We start from the raw sequence: 19,296 nt of genomic DNA on the forward strand, positions 1-19,296 counted from the left end.
CTCCTAGTAGTTACATTTTGTACTGGAAAGACTCTAGGATGAAAGAGATAGAGAACTCTTGCGGACTGCAAAGAAAAAAAGTGGTCAGTAAGCACATCCCAATGCACAGGTGCACGCTGCCATGGCTAGAGACACAAAGAAAAAAAAATACAATGCAACAGCAGTCTGCAAACCAAATAAAGTACAAGAAGTATTCTAATGCTACGCTACGCTTATTTAGTAAATTTGAAATTCTTGTCAAATACATTTTGTTGCTGACAGATACAGTTTACAACCAACCAACAGGGAAGCCAGAAGTTGGACACTTTGTGATCAATTAATCCTCAAGGGATCTATCTAAGGGCTCTTTCACACTTGCGTTGTCCGGATCCGTCGTGCACTCCATTTGCCGGAGGTGCCCGCTGGATCCGTAACAACGCAAGTGAACTGAAAGCATTTGAAGACGGATCCGTCTTCAAAATGCGTTCAGTGTTACTATGGCATCCAGGACACTATTAAAGTCCTGGTTGCCATAGTAGTAGTGGGGAGCGGGGGAGCAGTATACTTACCGTCCGTGCGGCTCCCGGGGCGCTCCAGAATGACGTTAGAGCGCCCCATGCGCATGGATGACGTGATCCATGCGACACGTCATCCATGCACGTGGGGCGCCCTGACGTCACTCTGAAGTGCCCCGGGAGCCGCACGGACGGAAAGTATACTGCTCCCCCGCTCCCCACTACACTTTACCATGGCAAACAGGACTTTAGCGTCCTGGAAGCCATGGTAACCATTCAGAAAAAGCTAAACGTCGGATCCGGTAATGCGTCAAAACGATGTTTAGCTTAAGGCCGGATCCGGATTAATGCCTTTCAATGGACATTAATTCCGGATCCGGCCTTTCGGCAAGTGTTCAGGATTTTTGGCCGGAGCAAAAAGCGCAGCATGCTGCAGTATTTTCTCCGGCCAAAAAACCTTCCGTTCCGGAACTGAAGGCATCCTGATGCATCCTGAACGGATTTCTCTCCATTCAGAATGCATTGGGATAATCCTGATCAGGATTCTTCCGGCATAGAGCCCAGACGACGGAACTCTATGCCGGAACCCAACAACGCAAGTGTGAAAGAGCCCTAACAAAAAAGTTACCAAAGGAGGGCTACTGGTGTAATACTGACCTTGTATTTCAGGGTACTTCATAAGTATCATAAGTCCATGTCTTAGGGTACTGCTGACTGTTTCAGTCCCAGCAAAAAACATGTTGAGTATGGTCATTATCATGTTCTCCCTGTCAAAGTTAGGATTGTCCTTTTCCTGAAGACACAAATGTAGCATTATTCTTTAAAGGGATGTTCCATTTTGGAGCAACATTGTTGAAAAAAAAAGAATATATCAGGCACAGTAGTATAGAAAAAACAGTGAATGTTGTAGTCACGATATAGACTATGGTGATTTAAAGATAATTGGGTCTTTACTGTCCTGAAACAGATGTCACAATCTGCGCAAATTACAGTTGTGTGTGTGAATACTGGAGGAGGGATGGGAAAGGGAAGGCACCATTATGCTCATAAATGCAGCCAGTGGCATAGCTATAGTGTAGCAGTTGCAATTGGGACACAGGGAACACCAACACTATACTAACAGTGGCTGGATCCAACGAAACAACAGTAGGAGCTCACAGCCTCATTTCGCCTTTTCCCATGTATAGTTCCACCAGGGACCGTCTCCATGATGACACTGATACTATTGTGTCTAGGAGTTTCTGCCTCCTCACCCTTCCCAATGATGCTGCTGCTAATGTCCTGCCACTCATAATGATCTACTTTGGGATGACCCATGGCTTCATGCTCCAAGTGATCCATTGGGTTAGTTTCTACTCCCCAGATAACACATGTTATGTCATCCTGATGGATGCATTAACTTATGCAATAGCAATAACAAAGCACCAAGTGGTAACTCCTTGATGACCACCTGAGGATGACCCTGTATGACGACATCTCATCCCTGAAGGTCCAGTGTGCATCTCATGATGATACTACATGCAAGACAGGACACAGAGGGAGTACAATAAAGGGGACACAGACACATATTTAAAGGGATGGGGGGGGGAACGCAGGAGGACATTATAGATTTATGGGTAAACATTTACTTTGTGAATGCACAAAAGGGGACAATCTGAACTTTTGCACAAGGATCCATGCATGATCCTTCCGCTATGCCCCTGAATAGAGAGTATGTTTCCATGACATGCCCAAAATATCCCACCGCCATCTTAAAGGAAGAAAAGGATAGGAACAAAAGTTCTTTCTTTTATAGGCTTTTCCATAGTAACATCAAACACCACTGCATTCTCTTCCCTTCTTTCCTTTACTGATAGCATGTTGACTACCACTGGTACAAGCTTCACTTTATCCCTCCATGCAAAATGACAAAGAGGCCAAACCTACCCGCAGGGTATACTATCTATTGGTAATGATAGGCCACTGGTTCCCACACCAGCCAAATACAGGTTATCCCCCACTCCTCATCTCCACTGAACCCTTTTCTTAACACTTATTTAGATACCTGCTGCTGTCTTAAGAGGAAGCAATCAATGAAATCCTTGGGTGAGTTGGGATCAAATGACTCCTTATTCATTTCTACTCGTTCCTTGATGAAATCGGTGAGTTTTCCCATGCTTTTATTTATTCTCTGGTGCGGTCCTGGTATATAGCTCATGACTGCTGGCAGCATGTCCAGTAACTGAGTAAAGAAATGTAGAATAATAAAATGTTAGATATTCATTTAAAATAAGTGGTAATATTGTTACCAAGATTACTGGGACAATATTATCAAAAGTCATTGACATGTACATTACCTGAAATAAACATTGCCTGACTTGTTACAGTGAATTCAGTGGCCCTTATTTGAATGAATTTCCTCTACCCTCATTATGGTTAATGTGTGTGGTTAATCGCGAATATCGGCACTTTGAGAATTTGCAAATATTTAGAATACAGTGATATATATTCGTAATTTCAAATATTCTAGTTTTTTTTTCATCAGTAACTTCCCTTCTTGCTTGTGGGCCAATGAGAAGGCTGCAATGTCTTTGTCTTTGTCTGAGCTTAGCATTATCCCTAGCAACCAATAGGAAATTTGCCTACCCCTTTAGTATATAAGAACCTCCCCAGTATTTTGCAGATCTGAGAGAGACAGCAGTGTTATTGCTGTGCTCTGTGCTTTCCTGTGTCATTACATTAGATAGTTAGTTAGTTAGCTTATATATATAATAAAGATAGTTAGTGGGAGATAGTCAGTGTAGGTTAGAAAGTCATATAGTGTATCTGATAGGTTCCAGTGCAGGGTGTTAGGTAGTGTGATAGGTTCTGCTATCCATACATACATGCTACAGACATAGTGCTGTATGTATGTATGGTAGATAAATACATACATACATAGTGCTGTGATGTCACAAGTTCACAACAATACTTAGTGCACCAATCACTAAAAAGTACTCAGACCTTTTAAAATTTGAAGTTGCACGTATTATCCAAAATATTCTCATCATTAGTGCCGATTTTTCAATTTCTCACATATTAGAGCACTCTATCTGCATATAAAGCTATTGTTATGTTCTGCCGTGCCAACCATTTTATACAGTCTCAGGAAACTTCTAGCAGCTTGAAAAATGTAGCTATAGCGACCCACGCCTGTATTTCGTACGCAGATGGCATACACCCTCATATCCTAAGAGAATTAAGTAATGTTATAGCCAGACCCTTATTTCTGATAATTGCGGACTCTATACTGACGGAATGTTCCACAGGATTGGCGCGTAGCAAATGTGGTGCCAATATTCAAAAAGGGTGCAAAAACAGAGCCCGGAAAAAATTGGCAGGTAAGTTTAACATCTGTTGTGGGTGAACTGTTTGAAGGTTTTCTAAGAGATGCTATCTTGGAGGATCTCGATGAAAATAAGCAAATAACGCCGTATCAGCATGGCTTCGTGAGGGATCGGTCATGTCAAACTAATTTGATCATCTTCTATGAGGAGGTAAGTTCTAAACTTGACAGTGGTGAATCAATGGATGTCGTATATCTGAACTTCTCCAAAGCATTGGACACTGTACCACATAAAAGGTTAGTATATAAAATGAGAATGCTCGGACTGGGAAAAAATGTCTATATGTGGGTAAGTAACTGGCTTAGCGATAGAAAACAGAGGGTGGTTATTAACGGTACACACTCAGATTGGGTCACTGTCACTAGTGGGGTACCTCAGGGGTCAGTATTGGACCCTATTCTCTTCAATATACATTAATGATCTTGTAGAAGGCTTGCACAGTAAAATATAAATTTTTGCAGATGACACTAAACTGTGTAAAGTAATTAACACTAAAGAGGACAGTATACTGCTACAGAGGGATCTGGATAGATTGGAGGCTTGGGCAGAGAAGTGGCAGATGAGGTTTAACACTGACAAATGTAAGGTTATGCACATGGGAAGGAACAATGCAAGTCACCCGTACATACTAAATTGTAAAACACTGGGTAACACTGACATGGAAAAGGACCTAGAAATTTTAATAAACAGCAAACTAAGCTGCAAAAACCAGTGTCAGGCAGCTGCTGCCAAGGCCAATAAGATAATGGGTTGCATCAAAAGGGGCATAGATGCCCGTGATAATAATATAGTCCTACCACTTTGCAAATCACTAGTCAGACGACTCCTGTTAACAAAGCAGACATAGCAGAGCTGGAGAGGGTTCAGAGGAGGGCAACTAAAGTAATAACTGGAATGGGGCAACTACAGTACCCAGAAAGATTATCAACAGTAGGGTTATTCACTTTAGAAACAAGACGACTTAGGGAATATCTAATTAATATGCATAAATATATCAGGGGTCAGTACAGAGATCTCTCCCATCATCTATTTATCCCCAGGACTGTGACTGTGACGAGGGGACATCCTCTGCGTCTGGAGGAAAGAAGGTTTGTACACAAAAATAGAAGAGGATTCTTTACGGTAAGAGCAGTGAGACTATGGAACTCTCTGCCTGAGGAGGTGGTGATGGTGAGTACAATAAAGGAATTCAAGAGGGGCCTGGATGTATTTCTGGAGTGTAATAATATTACAGGCTATAGCTACTAGAGAGGGGTCATTGATCCAGGGATTTATTCTGATTGCCTGATTGGAGTCGGGAAGGAATTTTTCCCCCTTAAGTGGGGAAAATTGGCAAAGGCCGAGAGGGTAAGGACAATACAACTAAAATATTAGACGCACTCTTCTACTCCGCCCATAAAAAACTGCCGTTGGTTCTACTAGGTACCGAAGCGGAAAAAGCTTTTGACCGCATAGACTGGTCCTACATTAAACTTACGTTGCTTAAATTCAACTTCCCGGAACCATATATACATGCCATCTTTGCGATGTACAAAAACACTTCCGCCTCGGTCCTAGTGAACAACCTCAAGTCGGCTACTTTCCAGATTAACAATGGTACACGCCAAGGTTGCCCCCTCTCCCCCCTTATCTTCGTTTTAGTTATGGAGACACTTATGCAGGCCTTAAGACAGGAAAGCTCTATCCAGGGTTTGAAGGTTGGATCTCAAGAATTCAAATTAGCTGCATTTTCTGATGACCGCTTAATCCTCTCCACCAATCCCCTCACCTCCATGCCCAAAATACTCTCTGTACTTAACCAATTTAGCCTTCTTTCAAATTTCAAAATAAACCCCAAAAATCACAGGTTTTACATTTTGGCCTATCTCCTTCCTGCATTAAAACTCTCCAACTGAATTCTCCCTTTAATTGGACTGAACAAAGACTAACTTATCTAGGCATTAAAATAAACTCCCACCTTCCTGACCTGTTCCATTTGAATTACACCCCCCTATTAAAATCCATTGCCGCTCAATTGGACTCATTAGAGGGACATCATCTTTCCTGGTTTGGCAGGAAAAATATATTGATGTCCTTGATTATCCCTAAACTTACCTACCTCCTCCAGGTACTGCCCATTATGATTCCCCGCTCTTATTTCAAACAATTGAATTCACTTATCCGACAGTTTTTATGGCAAGGGAAAAAATCCAGAATCTCCTTCGCCACTCTTACCAAACCAATCACCTAGGTGGCATTGGCCTCCCAGACCCTGAATGATATATGAAGTCCATCCATCTATGTAGAGTGATTGATTGGATACGAAGCCCCCCTCATAAACTCTGGCTCCCAATTGAAAACGCGAATTTCAGTTCATCCCTTAGATCTCTGTTGCTGACTGACAAACCTCTATTAGTTCTACCCTCCGGTGCCAATCCATTGATACGCTCCACCATTAAAGTGTGGAACTGGTTTTCTTCTACCTATAAGGTCCCTTCATCTCTCCCCTCCCTTTTGCGGGTTAGAGACTTTCTCTCTCTAGCTCCTACAGAAGTTGGATCTACAGCCCCTATACAAGTTAGATCATCAACCACCTTATTAATGGATCTCCTTGACAAAGATGGTAGTGTACTATCAGAGCCAGAACTAGCCACTTCTCTTAATATCCCAACTTCTAACTTCCTCACTCTCAAATTCCTGAGAGCGGAACTGAACTTGCGGGCCAAGTCCATAACTAAGGAAAATTCTCCTAATTGGTTTGTACCCTTGTTATCTAGCACTTGTTATCCCCCCAAATTGATATCCCTCATCTATAATAAATTGAAACTGCCCCTTATAGAGACCAAACCCGCATATATAGGCTTATGGGAGAAAGACCTAAGTAAACAATTTTCCAGCAGAGAAATCAAATATCTACTTATAATCCCACATAAACTCTCTAGGTGCGTTCGGATACAGGAGAACGGATATAAAATTTTATCCAGGTGGTACAGAACTCCAGATAAAGTAGCTCTCCTGTATCCCGACATTCCCAATACCTGTTGGAGATGTAACTCTGATAAAGGCACCTTTATGCATATCTGGTGGACTTGCCCCCCCCTATAGACCTGGTGGAAACAAATCTTCCAGATTAGTAATACCATTTGCAATTCTAACTTTCCATGCCTACCTGAAACCGCTCTCCTGTCCCTTGGCCTAACCGCTTCGAGTAAACAGAACACATTTCTCCTATCCTTTATGCTATCAGCAGCTCGTCTATTAATCCCTACCAAGTGGCGCTCTTCGGAAGCTCCCTCAATTGACCACTGGAAAAATAAGATTGACCAAATCTACCGCCTAGAAGAGCTTTCTAATTGGGAGATGAGATCTAGAAAGAAATTTCTTTCAATCTGGTCAGCATGGAAAAATTATAGAAACTTCTCTTGATTCATCTGATCACTCATGTACTCTCCTTTTATATAACTTCCCTTTTAGAAGAGGTTTGACGTGTCTTCTGTTATGCCTTGCTGTTGGGCCTTGAATCATGACTGTATTATCTTCTACACTACCAAGTATACAACTACTCTCTCTTTACTTTCTGTTTACACAGCCTTTGTTATCTGAATGAGGTGTAATTGTAAACTGGATTGTCAAATCATACTGTATCTCAATTTGCTGTAACCTCATACTTTAGAAACTGTTTTATTGTTTAAAATCAATAAAATTGTTTATAAAAAAAATAAAAAAAGTTGGGAAAATTGGCTTCTACCTCACAGTTTTTTTTTTGCCTTCCTCTGGATCAACTTGCAGGATAACAGGCCGAACTGGATGGACAAATGTCTTTTTTCGGCCTTATACTATGTTACTATGTTACTTGAATATTACATTGCCGATTTTTCGCGATCAAGAAAATAATCTCAAATTCACAAATTCATAAATATATGATGAATATACTATCAAATATTCGTGAAATATTGCAAATTCGAATATTTCCCCTGCCGCTCATCACTATTAATGTGTTCATGTGTAATAAAGATGAGTAAATTTCCCAAAATGTATTCTCGGCCCAATTCAATTAAATCCGCTGTCTGATTTGAATCAGGCTGAATAAATGTATTGATTTCATTCCCAATGAAAATACCTTGATTGCTCTGTAGAGTCATATACCACACTCTGGTATCTCCTAGGACTGTATCCAACCCATCTCAAGCTCTTTAATGCTAAGTGACAGTGGGTAAAAGAATAGCAGTCGGTGGTAACAAATATTTATGAAAATTGTTGCATACCTGACCAATGATTTATTGTTGTACACTTTGCCCAATTGAGAATTTTTGTTTTGTCTCGAAAAAATTCAAACTCCACAGTGCTTGCATATATCAAACCATTGCTGTCTGCAAGCTCAACTTTGTCCAACTGAATTTTTTTTTTCTAAAGCATTTGCTGAAAATTGCCTTTGATTTTCTTGTCTTTTCCAAAATGGATTAAAATTGTGTTGTTTCCCAAGAAATAAATTTTTTCCCGTGTGGCTGCAAACATCAAACCATTGCAGTCTGCAATCTCTGCATTGTCCATATGCAAATTTTATTTTGTCTTAAAAAAAAGTAAATTTATCAGTCATGTATCTGACCTCACAAAGATTGTATTGGATTTTGTCCAACTGCAACTTTTTTTTTCTAAAAAAAACCTGATATTAATTGTCTCGACTTTAAAGAATTGCTAAAAATTGGCTTGATGGGTACAAAAAAAGTTGTTGAAATTGTCATTGACATTCCTGTCTTGTACTCTCACGTGGTGTCGAACGTGGGCTGCTCCTTGAAACTGTTGCTGTGCAGCAAGGGGCACACCACAATTGACACTCAGGGCAGCTGTTATGGCCAATACATGTCATTCATGGACTATTACAGGGATGGCCAACCTGAGGCTCTCCAGCTGTTGTAAAACTACAACTCCCAGCATACCCACACTGTCTACAGCTATCAGCCTACAGCACAGCATGGTGGGAGTTGTAGTTTTACAACAGCTGGAGAGCCACAGGTTGGCCATCCCTGAACTATTAGGTCAATGTTTTGCTTGGCAATGGTGCACCACAGCAACAAGATCAAGTTGTATTGACATCATATTTGGCCAGTCTAGTTTTCACACCAGATGCTTAGCCATCCCTCTCCAAGTCCTTGCTTTGTTTCCCTTCCACCTCCCTCCTTTCATATGTGTAAACTGAAATGTTGCCATGCTGTCTTAGATCTGATGGACAAGAAGCCACACAGCGGATCAATTGCTAATGTGCAACAAAAGGAACATTTTCCACAGGATGTCTCCCTGCCAGAACAATCTGCCTTTGCACTGCTTGATTCATAATGTTTCAACTTGCTGGAATTCCACCTTGCATTTGCTAGACTATCTGTATAAGCAGCATAAATGGGTCAATGATAACATCATGCATGAAACCACCACAGAGGAAACGTGTTATTTAGAGCTCAGGCAGTGGCAGCTCATCAGGGATGCATGTCGCATACTCAGGCTCTTCAAAGAGGTCACCAGATTTGTCAGTAGGGAACACAGTAACATTAGCTATTATCCACCTGATATTTAAAGAAAACACTCAAGCTAATGCAACAAGAGATGATAGAAGAACAGCTTCCACATCTTGCTTGCCTGATTCATAGACTTTTGGTTAGGCAGATTGGAACAGTGGCCATGACTTGCTATGTTTGCTATGTGTGTTCTGTCTTCTGCAGCCTCCAGTGTACTTTAAGAGGATGTATTCAGCATAGTAGGTGTAATCATCGCACTGAAGTGGACAACATTGTTAGCCGCAAGTTTAGAACGCATAACATTTGTGAAAATGAATCAGGTATGGTTCTGGGAGGATTTTTACACAAGGCTGGCTAATGGCAGTGAATAGATCTGTCATTGCTCCTTTTCCTAGCAAGAAGTCGGACCAGCCCTCTGCCACCAATAGAGGAGGAATGGGATGGTAAGTTTAATTTCTAATACGAACCAAACAACCATACCTTATCATTGCTGATGTACATAACATTATAATATAAAAGATAGTGTTGGGCGAGCATGCTCGGCCGAACACCATTTTCACTCGAGCATCTCGATGGTCCGCAAATCGCGGTTTTCGGCTTGAGTCTCCTCCATGTATGTTTATTGCCTGCTACGCAGCCAATAAATGTACGGGGAAGTACTGGCACTCACTGTAATGCCGTAGCCATGTTAGTTACTGGCATTACAGTGATTGGCTGGCCGGAATGCGTCATCGGGTGCTATATAGCACCCAATGACACGTGGTTCGGCTTAGTCTTAGTCAGGGGGAGCTGGAGCAGAAGGGACAGATAGTGTAGGGACAGGAATTGTTTTGTGTTAAAAGGTGTTAGAGACCCAAAAGTCCTTTTAAGGACTATTTTTTTATCTGGCTGCTATGTATATTATTAGCGCAAAGTGCGCTAAATTGCGTGTAATCATTTGGCCGCTGCTGATAGTGACACAACCTCTGGTACATCTGTTGTGTTACATTAGCGCATCCAAAATATCTGTGACATTCAGCGCAATTGTTTGGCCGTTGGCAGCAGCGACATCACCTGCGCTACATCTCCTGCATAACGTTTGCACATCCTAAATATCTGTCACTAGATCTGTCCTAAATATTTGCACGAACACGATCAAATGTACGCGAACCGCAAGTTCGAGGCAGGTCCCATTCATTTTAATGGCAGGCGAACCTGAAAAACCTTCAGCTCTTATTTGCAGCCAAGAAATAATTACTAGAAGTGCACAAATAGTCCCACAACATGGACAGTGACATACCAGATGTATTATTCGAATTTGCGATCTCCATTCATAATTTTTTTCAATGCGAAATATCGGCAATATAGTATAATTACGCGCATGCGCAAATGCACTATACAGTACACAAATATATCAGGTATATCACACCAGTAGAAATTATTTGTTCCAATAACGCTTGTCCCTCTATATACCTGCAGTATCGCAGCAGAACCGCACACAACTGCCGCACAATACAAATGCACTATTATATAATTTCTAATATAGAAAGTATATTATAACATTGTACAAGGAAGGCAATCCATTAGAATATACATAAAGATAAAACGTAACCTTTAATAATGTTGCTATGAGGGTCCATTCACACGTTCGTAAGTGTTTTGCAAATCCGCAAAACACGGACACCGGCAATGTGCATTCCGCAATTTGCGGACCGCACGTCGCCGGCACTATAATAGAAAATGCCTAATCTTGTCTGCAATTGCGGACAAAAATAGGACATGTTCTATTTTTTTGCGGAAACGGAAGCACGGATGCGGAAGTGCGGATGTGGACAGCAAATTCCGGCCCCATTGAAAATTTATGGGTCTGCACCCATTCTGCAAAATTGCAAAACGGATGCGGACCCATTTTGCGGACGTGTGAATGGAAAAGATATCCCTCAAGATGAAAATAAATGAAATTATTAAAATTAAGCAAAAAACATAGATGTGGTGGGCAATAACAAGTGCTCGGCGGCACTAAATAAGGTGTTTGGCGGCACCAAATTAGAAACCATATTTCCTACCACAATCCGGGGGGTTCCAGTGCACATCCATGAATCCCGGAGGGAAAGCAAAAAAACATCTGTCCCTGGGCTAGATGATGATGAGGAAAGGGTGGGCAAAGAACTGTCCCTGATATTGCCCTAGAGGGGGGCGCTATTCTGGCCCTGATAGCCTAACCACAGACCACCTGCTCTGATAAGAGCGACCCCATCCAGAACCTTACCCTATATAAAAATGGCCCTAGCAAGCCCCTAGCCCCTAGGCCCCTGAATTCCAGGTGATCACTATATAGATCTATGTGTTTTTGACTTATTATAAAAGTATATTATAAGTATATTGCTCCCCTCTGTGTATCACACATATCGATATCACACCTATACCAGACCTTAAAATGACTTTTGTGGCCCTATTAGCTAGCGTTTGGTGTCCCTAACAGCCTGTCCCTGCTCCACACAGCAACCTCTCCCTACACTGGCAAAACACTGAATGTGAGGGCCCACCAGAGCGTTTAGCTTGGGGGACACATGGGGGCAATGACCCCAATATTTTATGTCAGTTACTAGGCAATTTGTGTTCTCTGCCCCCCCCCCCCCCCCCCCCCCTTTCTTTCTCTTTTCAGCTCTTATTTTTCAGGTAAATTTACTTCATGAAGTTGAAACCGGTTGGAGCTGGTAAGGTTTATGTTGGAGATTCTGTATGGCAACTGAAGAGGAGCTTCTAATTGGTTGCTACCCTGTTGCTGGGGGAGATTTCCAGCTCTGTAATTTGTTTTTGCCCGCAAGGCGGGAGATTTGTACCCTTTATATCCCCAGGTTCGCCGCTACCTCAGGGCAGTCGTCGCGGATCTGGACAGCGCCCGCCTTCCCTCCCTTTATTTTGTGCTACCTGTCGCTGTGTTTTATTAGAGGGGCTGTATCGCTCAGCTGATGCTGAGTGGATCTTGGTCTATATGGATGGTTTTAAATTGGTATTTATTGGTATGGTTTATGGTTTTAATTATTAATTAATTTATTAAATTATTTATTGGTTTTAATTTTGGTTACCCTTAATAAAGCACTTCGGCCATTTCTATTCCATTAAGAAAAAGTTGTCAGTGTTTTTATTTATCTTAATCATAATATGGTTGAGGAAGAGTGGTGTCATTTGCTTCCATGTAAAATGGCAGCCAGATCTGGTTTATTTATAAGGTAGGGGGTATGTCCATGTGCTGAAATCTCTCAATTGGCTGTCCTGTACCACCTGATGGATGTGTCATGGGTCAAAGTTCTTCACAATGTAAAAGAATATGGCGGGGGCAAATTTCTCCATATGTTCCCATGTTCGGCGAATCGCGAACACGCACAGTTCGCCGCAAAATGACCACCAGGCGAACCACAAGGCCGTCTCTATCTGTGACTTTCAGTCAAATTTTTTCCCCGCTGGTGACAGTGACATTACCTGCGCTACATCTCCTGTATAACCTTTGTGCATCCTAAAAAGAGATGGACCGAATAGTTCGCCGGCGAATAAGCGATGTTCGGTCCGCCCCATATACATCATCATTGAGTAAACTTTGACCCTGTACCTCACAGTCAGCAGACACATTCCAGCCAATCAGCAGCAGACCCTCCCTCCCAGACCCTCCCACCACCTTGACAGCATCCATTTTAGATTCATTCGGAATCTGCATTCTCAGTGAGAGGAGGGACAGTGCTGCTGCTGCTGATTCAATAGGGAAAGCGTTAGCTAGGGCAGTGTTCTGTGTCCACAGACTCATCTGCTGTAAGGACAGCGTCCTGACAGCACCCCAAAAAGCCATTTTCAGGACTGGTACATCAGTCTGCTTTTTTTTTTATATATATATATATTGCAGTTGCCTGCCCGTGTGTGAGAGGCTGCAGGCTCAGTCACAGACAGTACTGTGTGCACACCATTCATACAGGGTGTGACAGAAAATACCTTGAAGATAAAAAAAAAATCTATTTAATCTTTTTCTGTGATATAATCACATTTGCAAGCCCGTGTGTGTCAGGCCCACACAGACTGTATTGTGGCCACTGGCTAGTGGCTAGGCCTCCACTCATACCGTTACAGGGTGTCACTCACTCAAATACCTTTCAGATAAAAAAAAAATTATATTTAATATTTTTCTGTGATATAATCACATTTGCAAGCCCGTGTGTGTCAGGCCCAAACAGACTGTATTGTGGCCACTGGCTAGTGGCTAGGCCTCCACTTATACCGTTACAGGGTGTCACTCACTCACAAATACCTCGCAGATAAAAAAAAAATTCTAGTTAATATTTTTCTGTGATATAATCACAGTTGCAAGACAGTGTGTGTCAGGCCCACACAGACTGTACTGTGCCCACTACCCACCACTTATATAGGGTGGCACAGTACCTTGCCCGCATAGTAACACTTATCTAATAAAAAATGACAGGCAGAGGCAGGCCACGCCGCATGGGCCGTCGTGGTCGTGTTGCTGTGATTTCCACTGGCCCTGGAATAATGCCCAGTGTTCAGAGGCCACGTACCCTGAACCCAAAAAATTCAGAGAAAATAGTTGACTGGCTTACACAGGACACCCAATCTTCAACAGCTTCCGCTAAGAACCTTGACGCACCATCCTTCTCCAGCTCAACTTTGGTCACCTGCTCTCAAGTTACCACTCTCCCGCCCGCCGCCACCACCACCACTACCACCACAGCCACCACAGCCGCTTCACTTGATCCCTCAGAGGAGTTATTTACACATCAGTTGGATGAAATTAGTAATGCGCAATCATTATTGCCAGAGGATGGAGATAAAAGGGATATGTCTCAGTCAGGCAGCATTACACACATTGATGTACAGTGTGATGATGATGATGATGTTGTACCCGCTGCTGCTTCCTTTGCTGAGGTGTCAGATACAAGTGAAGTGGTGGATGATGACGATGTGACCGTGGATGCCACGTGGGTGCCTGCTCGAAGAGAAGAAGAAGAGGGGGAAAGTTCAGAAGGGGAGAAAGAGAGAAGGAGGAGACGAGTTGGAAGCAGGGGGAGGTCGTCGCAAGGAGCTAGTGGTACAGTCAGACAGCATGTATCGGCACCCGGGGTCAGCCAGACAGTGCGCCAATCAACACATGCTGTTGCCACCACCAGAATGCCATCATTGCAAAGCTCAGCAGTGTGGCATTTATTTTGTGTGTCTGCGATGCCATTTGCAACCTGTGCCAAAAGAAACTGAGTCGTGGGAAATCCAACACCCACCTAGGTACAATTGCTTTGCGAAGGCACATGATCGCACATCACAAACGCCTATGGGATCAACACATGATGACCAGTAGAAGCAGCACACAAGCTCAAAGCCACCATCCTCCTCGTGGTCCAGCATCTTCAGCCACGTCAACCACTGCTGTCCTCCTTGCCCCCTCTCAACCACCCGCCACTCCGCCTCTCACCTTCTGCAGTTCCATCTCATCTGCCCACAGTCAGGTGTCTGTAAAGGAAATGTTTGAGCGTAGGAAGCCAATGTCACAGAGTCACCCCCTTGCCCGGCATCTGACAGCTGGCTTGACGGAACTCTTAGCCCGCCAGCTTTTACCATACCAGCTGGTGGAGTCTGAGGCCTTCAAAAAATTTGTCGCTATTGGGACACCACAGTGGAAGGTACCCAGACTAATTATGTTTTCAAAAAAGGCAATCCCAAACCTCTACTCAGTGATTGAAAAGGAAGTCATGGCATCTCTGGCATACAGTGTTGGGGCAAGGGTCCATCTGACCACTGATACCTGGTCTGCAAAGCACGGTCAGGGCAGGTATATCACCTACACTGCGCATTGGGTCAACCTGCTGACGGCTGCCAAGCATGGAATGCGTGGCTCTGCAGCGGAGTTGGTGACACCGCCACGACTTGCAGGCAGGCCTACTGCCACCTCCTCTACTCCTCCTACTCCATCCTCTTCCATAACCTCCTCGGCTGAGTCCTCTTCTGCTGCGGCGTCTGGCTGCACATCAACTGAATCCCCCCAGCTCCCCAGGGGGCTATTCCACATACGATACGACAGTGTCACGCTGCGTTGGGGTTGACTTGCCTGAAAGCAGAGAGCCACACCGGACCAGCACTCCTGTCCGCCCTGAACGCACAGGTGGATCAGTGGCTGACCCCGCACCTACTGGAGATCTCCAAAGTGGTGTGTGACAATGGAAGCAATTTGTTGGCGGCATTGAATTTTGGAGAGTTGTCACATGTGCCGTGCATGGCACATGTGTTGAATCTCATCGTACAACGCTTTGTGTCTAAGTACCCAGGCTTACAGGACGTCCTCAAGCAGGCCAGGAAGGTGTGTGGCCATTTCACGCGTTCCTACACGGCCATGGCGCTTGATTTGCGAGAGCCTGACACGTTGGAATTCAACACTCCTAATGTTCGACCGCCTGCTCCAACAAGAAAAAGCCGTCAACGAGTATTTGTATGACCGGGGTGCTAGGACAGCCTCTGCGGAGCTGGGAATTTTTTTGCCACGTTACTGGATGCTCATGCGCAATGCCTGTAGGGTCATGCGTCCTTTTGAGGAGGTGACAAACCTAGTCAGTCGCACCGAAGGCACCATCAGAGACCTCATCCCATTTGTTTTCTTCCTGGATCGTGCCCTGCAAAGAGTGCTGGATCAGGCTGTAGATGCGCGTGAAGAGGAAGAGTTGTGGTCCCCATCACCACCAGAAACAGCCTTGTCATCATCGCTTGCCGGACCTGCGGCAACGCTGCAAGAGAAGTATGAGGAAGAGGAGTCAGAGGAGGTATGTGGCTTTAAGGAGGAGGAAGACCAACCACAGCAGGCATCCCAGGGTGCTCGTTGTTGTCACCTATCTGGGACCCGTGGTGTTGTACGTGGCTGGGGTGAAGAACAGACCGTCAATGACATCATTGAGGACGAGGAACGGGAAATGAGTAGCTCGGCATCCAACCTTGTGCAAATGATGTCTTTCATTCTGTTATGTCTGTTGAGGGACCCTCGTATAAAAAGGATGAAGGAGAAAGACCTGTACTGGGTGGCCACGCTACTAGACCCCCGGTATATGCAGAAAGTGGCGGAAATGTTACCAAATTACAGAAAGTCAGAAAGGATGCAGCAGTTCAAAACAAAACTAAAAAATATGCTTTACACAGCTTATAAGGGGGATGTCACAGCACAACGGGAATCTAACAGGGGAAGAGGTGAAAGTAATCCTCCTCCTACCACAACCACGGCGGCAAGGACAGGACGCTTTACAGATGTGTTGTTGATGGAGGACATGCAGAGCTTTTTCAGTCCTACACATCGCCACAGCCCTTCGGGATCCAGCCTTAGAGAACGACTCGACCGACAGGTAGCAGACTACCTCACCTTAACTGCAGATATTGACACTCTGAGGAGCGATGAACCCCTTGACTACTGGGTGTGCAGGCTTTACCTGTGGCCTGAGCTATCCCAGTTTGCGATAGAACTTCTGGCCTGCCCCGCTTCAAGTGTCCTGTCAGAAAGGACCTTCAGTGCAGCAGGAGGCATTGTCACTGACAAAAGAAGTCACCTCAGTCAACAAAGTGTTGATTACCTCACCTTCATTAAGATGAATGAGGCATGGATCCCGAAGGGACTGACATTGGGGGATACGTTTAACTAACAAAAGGCCTGATGACATGCCTTGGCCTCAAAATGGTCCCCCAAGCTGCTGTATTTAATGTCTGCATACCGGATGACTCTCGTGAATTCTCCGCCACCAACTAGGGTTCAAGCCGCAATGTTTTAGTCACCTTTCTGCCTTGAAAACATAAATTTTTCCGGCCGCTGCTACAACAGCGGCTGCAACAATAACATTATTTTTCAGGCATATGTACATGCCTAATTTTTCTGGCCTCTGGTGCTGCACTGTGGCTGCAAAAACAAAATAAAAAAAAAGGCACATACAAGTGTCAATTCTCATTCGTGATCGTTACCTTGTTGTGGTGAAGGGGTTTGCGTATCACAATGAAGCGATCATCACCTCTATGAGTGTGTTGGCAATGTTACTACACCCCAGATGATAAGGCCGTTGCTTTATTATGATCAGAACAAAAGCGATCGGCTGGATAATTTTTCATAGAAAAAACTAAATAAATAATTTTTTTTTTTTTAAAGTTGTATGGATGGGTTTTTAATACATAAAATAAATCCCCATCAATTCCAATACAAAGCAAGTACAAAGCTCAGAACTAAATTATTCCAGGATGTCGTAATGGTTCGTTAATTCGACAATGGTTAATCAATTTGACACACGTCCCCGGATAGGGGACGTAACAGGGATTAAACTGATAGGAATAGTACTAGTTAAGACACCACTCATATAGGGTGTCACAGCACATTGCTCCGTGCACGCGCAGTGCCCCAACTTGGGAGTAAGAGGACCGATTAAGCTGCTTTTTCCATCTCCCGGTACCTAAAATCAATTCAGTTTGGTGTATCAGAGTTTGGTCTGTCACTGTGAAGGCAGTCGAAGGTACCCGGCCTAAATTTTTTTTCACAAAAGGCAATCCCACCCTGATATGGGACGTAACAGGGATTAAACTGATGAGAATAGTACTACAGAAAATACCACTCATATCGGGTGTGACAGTAAATTGCATGGCGCAGACGCAGTGACCAAGGCGTGAATTCAAACAAAGGGGAGGGAGCCAGCGTTTTTTTAACCATCTCCCCGTTCGAAAAATCAATTTAATTCACCTTTCGGGATTAATTTAATCGTACGATTATTTATTTATTTTTTTTTCTGTATAAGGCAACGTTCCTATGACTATGGCTAGGCTAATAATCGTATGATTAAATTAATCGTACGATTTTTTTATTTTATTTTTTTCCTGTACAAGGCAAAGTTCCTATGACTATGGCTAGGCTAATATGTGTATTTTACGAAATTTCTTAATATTGCTCTAACTTCGTCTTTTAGAATATTCGTAATATTCTAAAAGACGGAGTTAGAGCAATATTACGAATATTCTAAAAGACGAAGTTAGAGCAATATTAAGAAATTTCGTAAAATACACATATTGGCCTAGCCATAGTCATAGGAACGTTGCCTTGTACAGGAAAAAATAAATAAAAATCGTATGATTAAATTAATCGTACGATTTTATTTTATTTTTTTTCCTGTATAAGGCAAAGTTCCTATGACTATGGCTAGGCTAATATGTGTATTTTACGAAATTTCTTAATATTGCTCTAACTTCGTCTTTTAGAATATTCATAATATTCTAAAAGACGGAGTTAGAGCAATATTACGAATATTCTAAAAGACGGAGTTAGAGCAATATTAAGAAATTTCGTAAAATACACATATTAGCCTAGCCATAGTCATAGGAACGTTGCCTTATACAGGAAAAAATAAATAAAAATAAATCATACGATTAAAAAAAATTGTACGATTAATTTAATCGCATATTATTCGCGAAAAATAAAATAATTACGAATATTCGATTTTGACGAAAATAATACGAATATTCATTCAAATATTCGCGAAATATCGCGAAATCGAATATGGCACCTCCCGCTCATCACTAGTTTTAAACCACGTTGTTCAAAAAAAAATTGGATTGTTAGGTGATTTATGCACTTTATGGATTAAAATCCAACTCTGCGTCAACTATGTAATTTTCCATGGGAGTTTTGCCATGGATCCCCCTCTGGCATGCCACAGTCCAGGTGTTAGTCCCCTTGAAACAACTTTTCCATCACTACTGTGGCTAGAAAGAGTCCCTGTGGGTTTTAAAATTCGCCTGCCTATTGAAGTCTATGGCGGTTCGCCCGGTTCGCCCGTTCGCGAACATTAGCAGAAATCCACGTTCGCCGTTCGCGAACGGAAAATTTTATGTTTGCGACATCTCTAATCCTAAATATCTGTGACATTCAGTCAAATTTTTTTGCCACTGGTGACAGTGACATTACCT

General features: G+C 43.1%; 1 protein-coding gene across 1 annotated transcript in view; it reads right to left on the reverse strand.

The window, feature by feature from the left end:
• The window catches only part of LOC120978241 (cytochrome P450 2G1-like), a 112,841-nt gene that overhangs the window by 20,204 nt on the left and 73,341 nt on the right, over nucleotides 1-19,296 (reverse strand). Inside the window, exons 5-6 of the mRNA XM_040406478.1 lie at nucleotides 2,539-2,715; nucleotides 1,152-1,287 (exon numbers count right to left, since the gene is read on the reverse strand). Of these exons, the coding sequence (XP_040262412.1) occupies nucleotides 1,152-1,287; nucleotides 2,539-2,715 (313 nt within the window). The remainder of the gene's footprint in view (nucleotides 1-1,151; nucleotides 1,288-2,538; nucleotides 2,716-19,296) is intronic.

This window comes from Bufo bufo, chromosome 8 (assembly GCF_905171765.1).
Source record: "Bufo bufo chromosome 8, aBufBuf1.1, whole genome shotgun sequence".
Classification (NCBI taxonomy): Eukaryota; Metazoa; Chordata; class Amphibia; order Anura; family Bufonidae; genus Bufo; species Bufo bufo.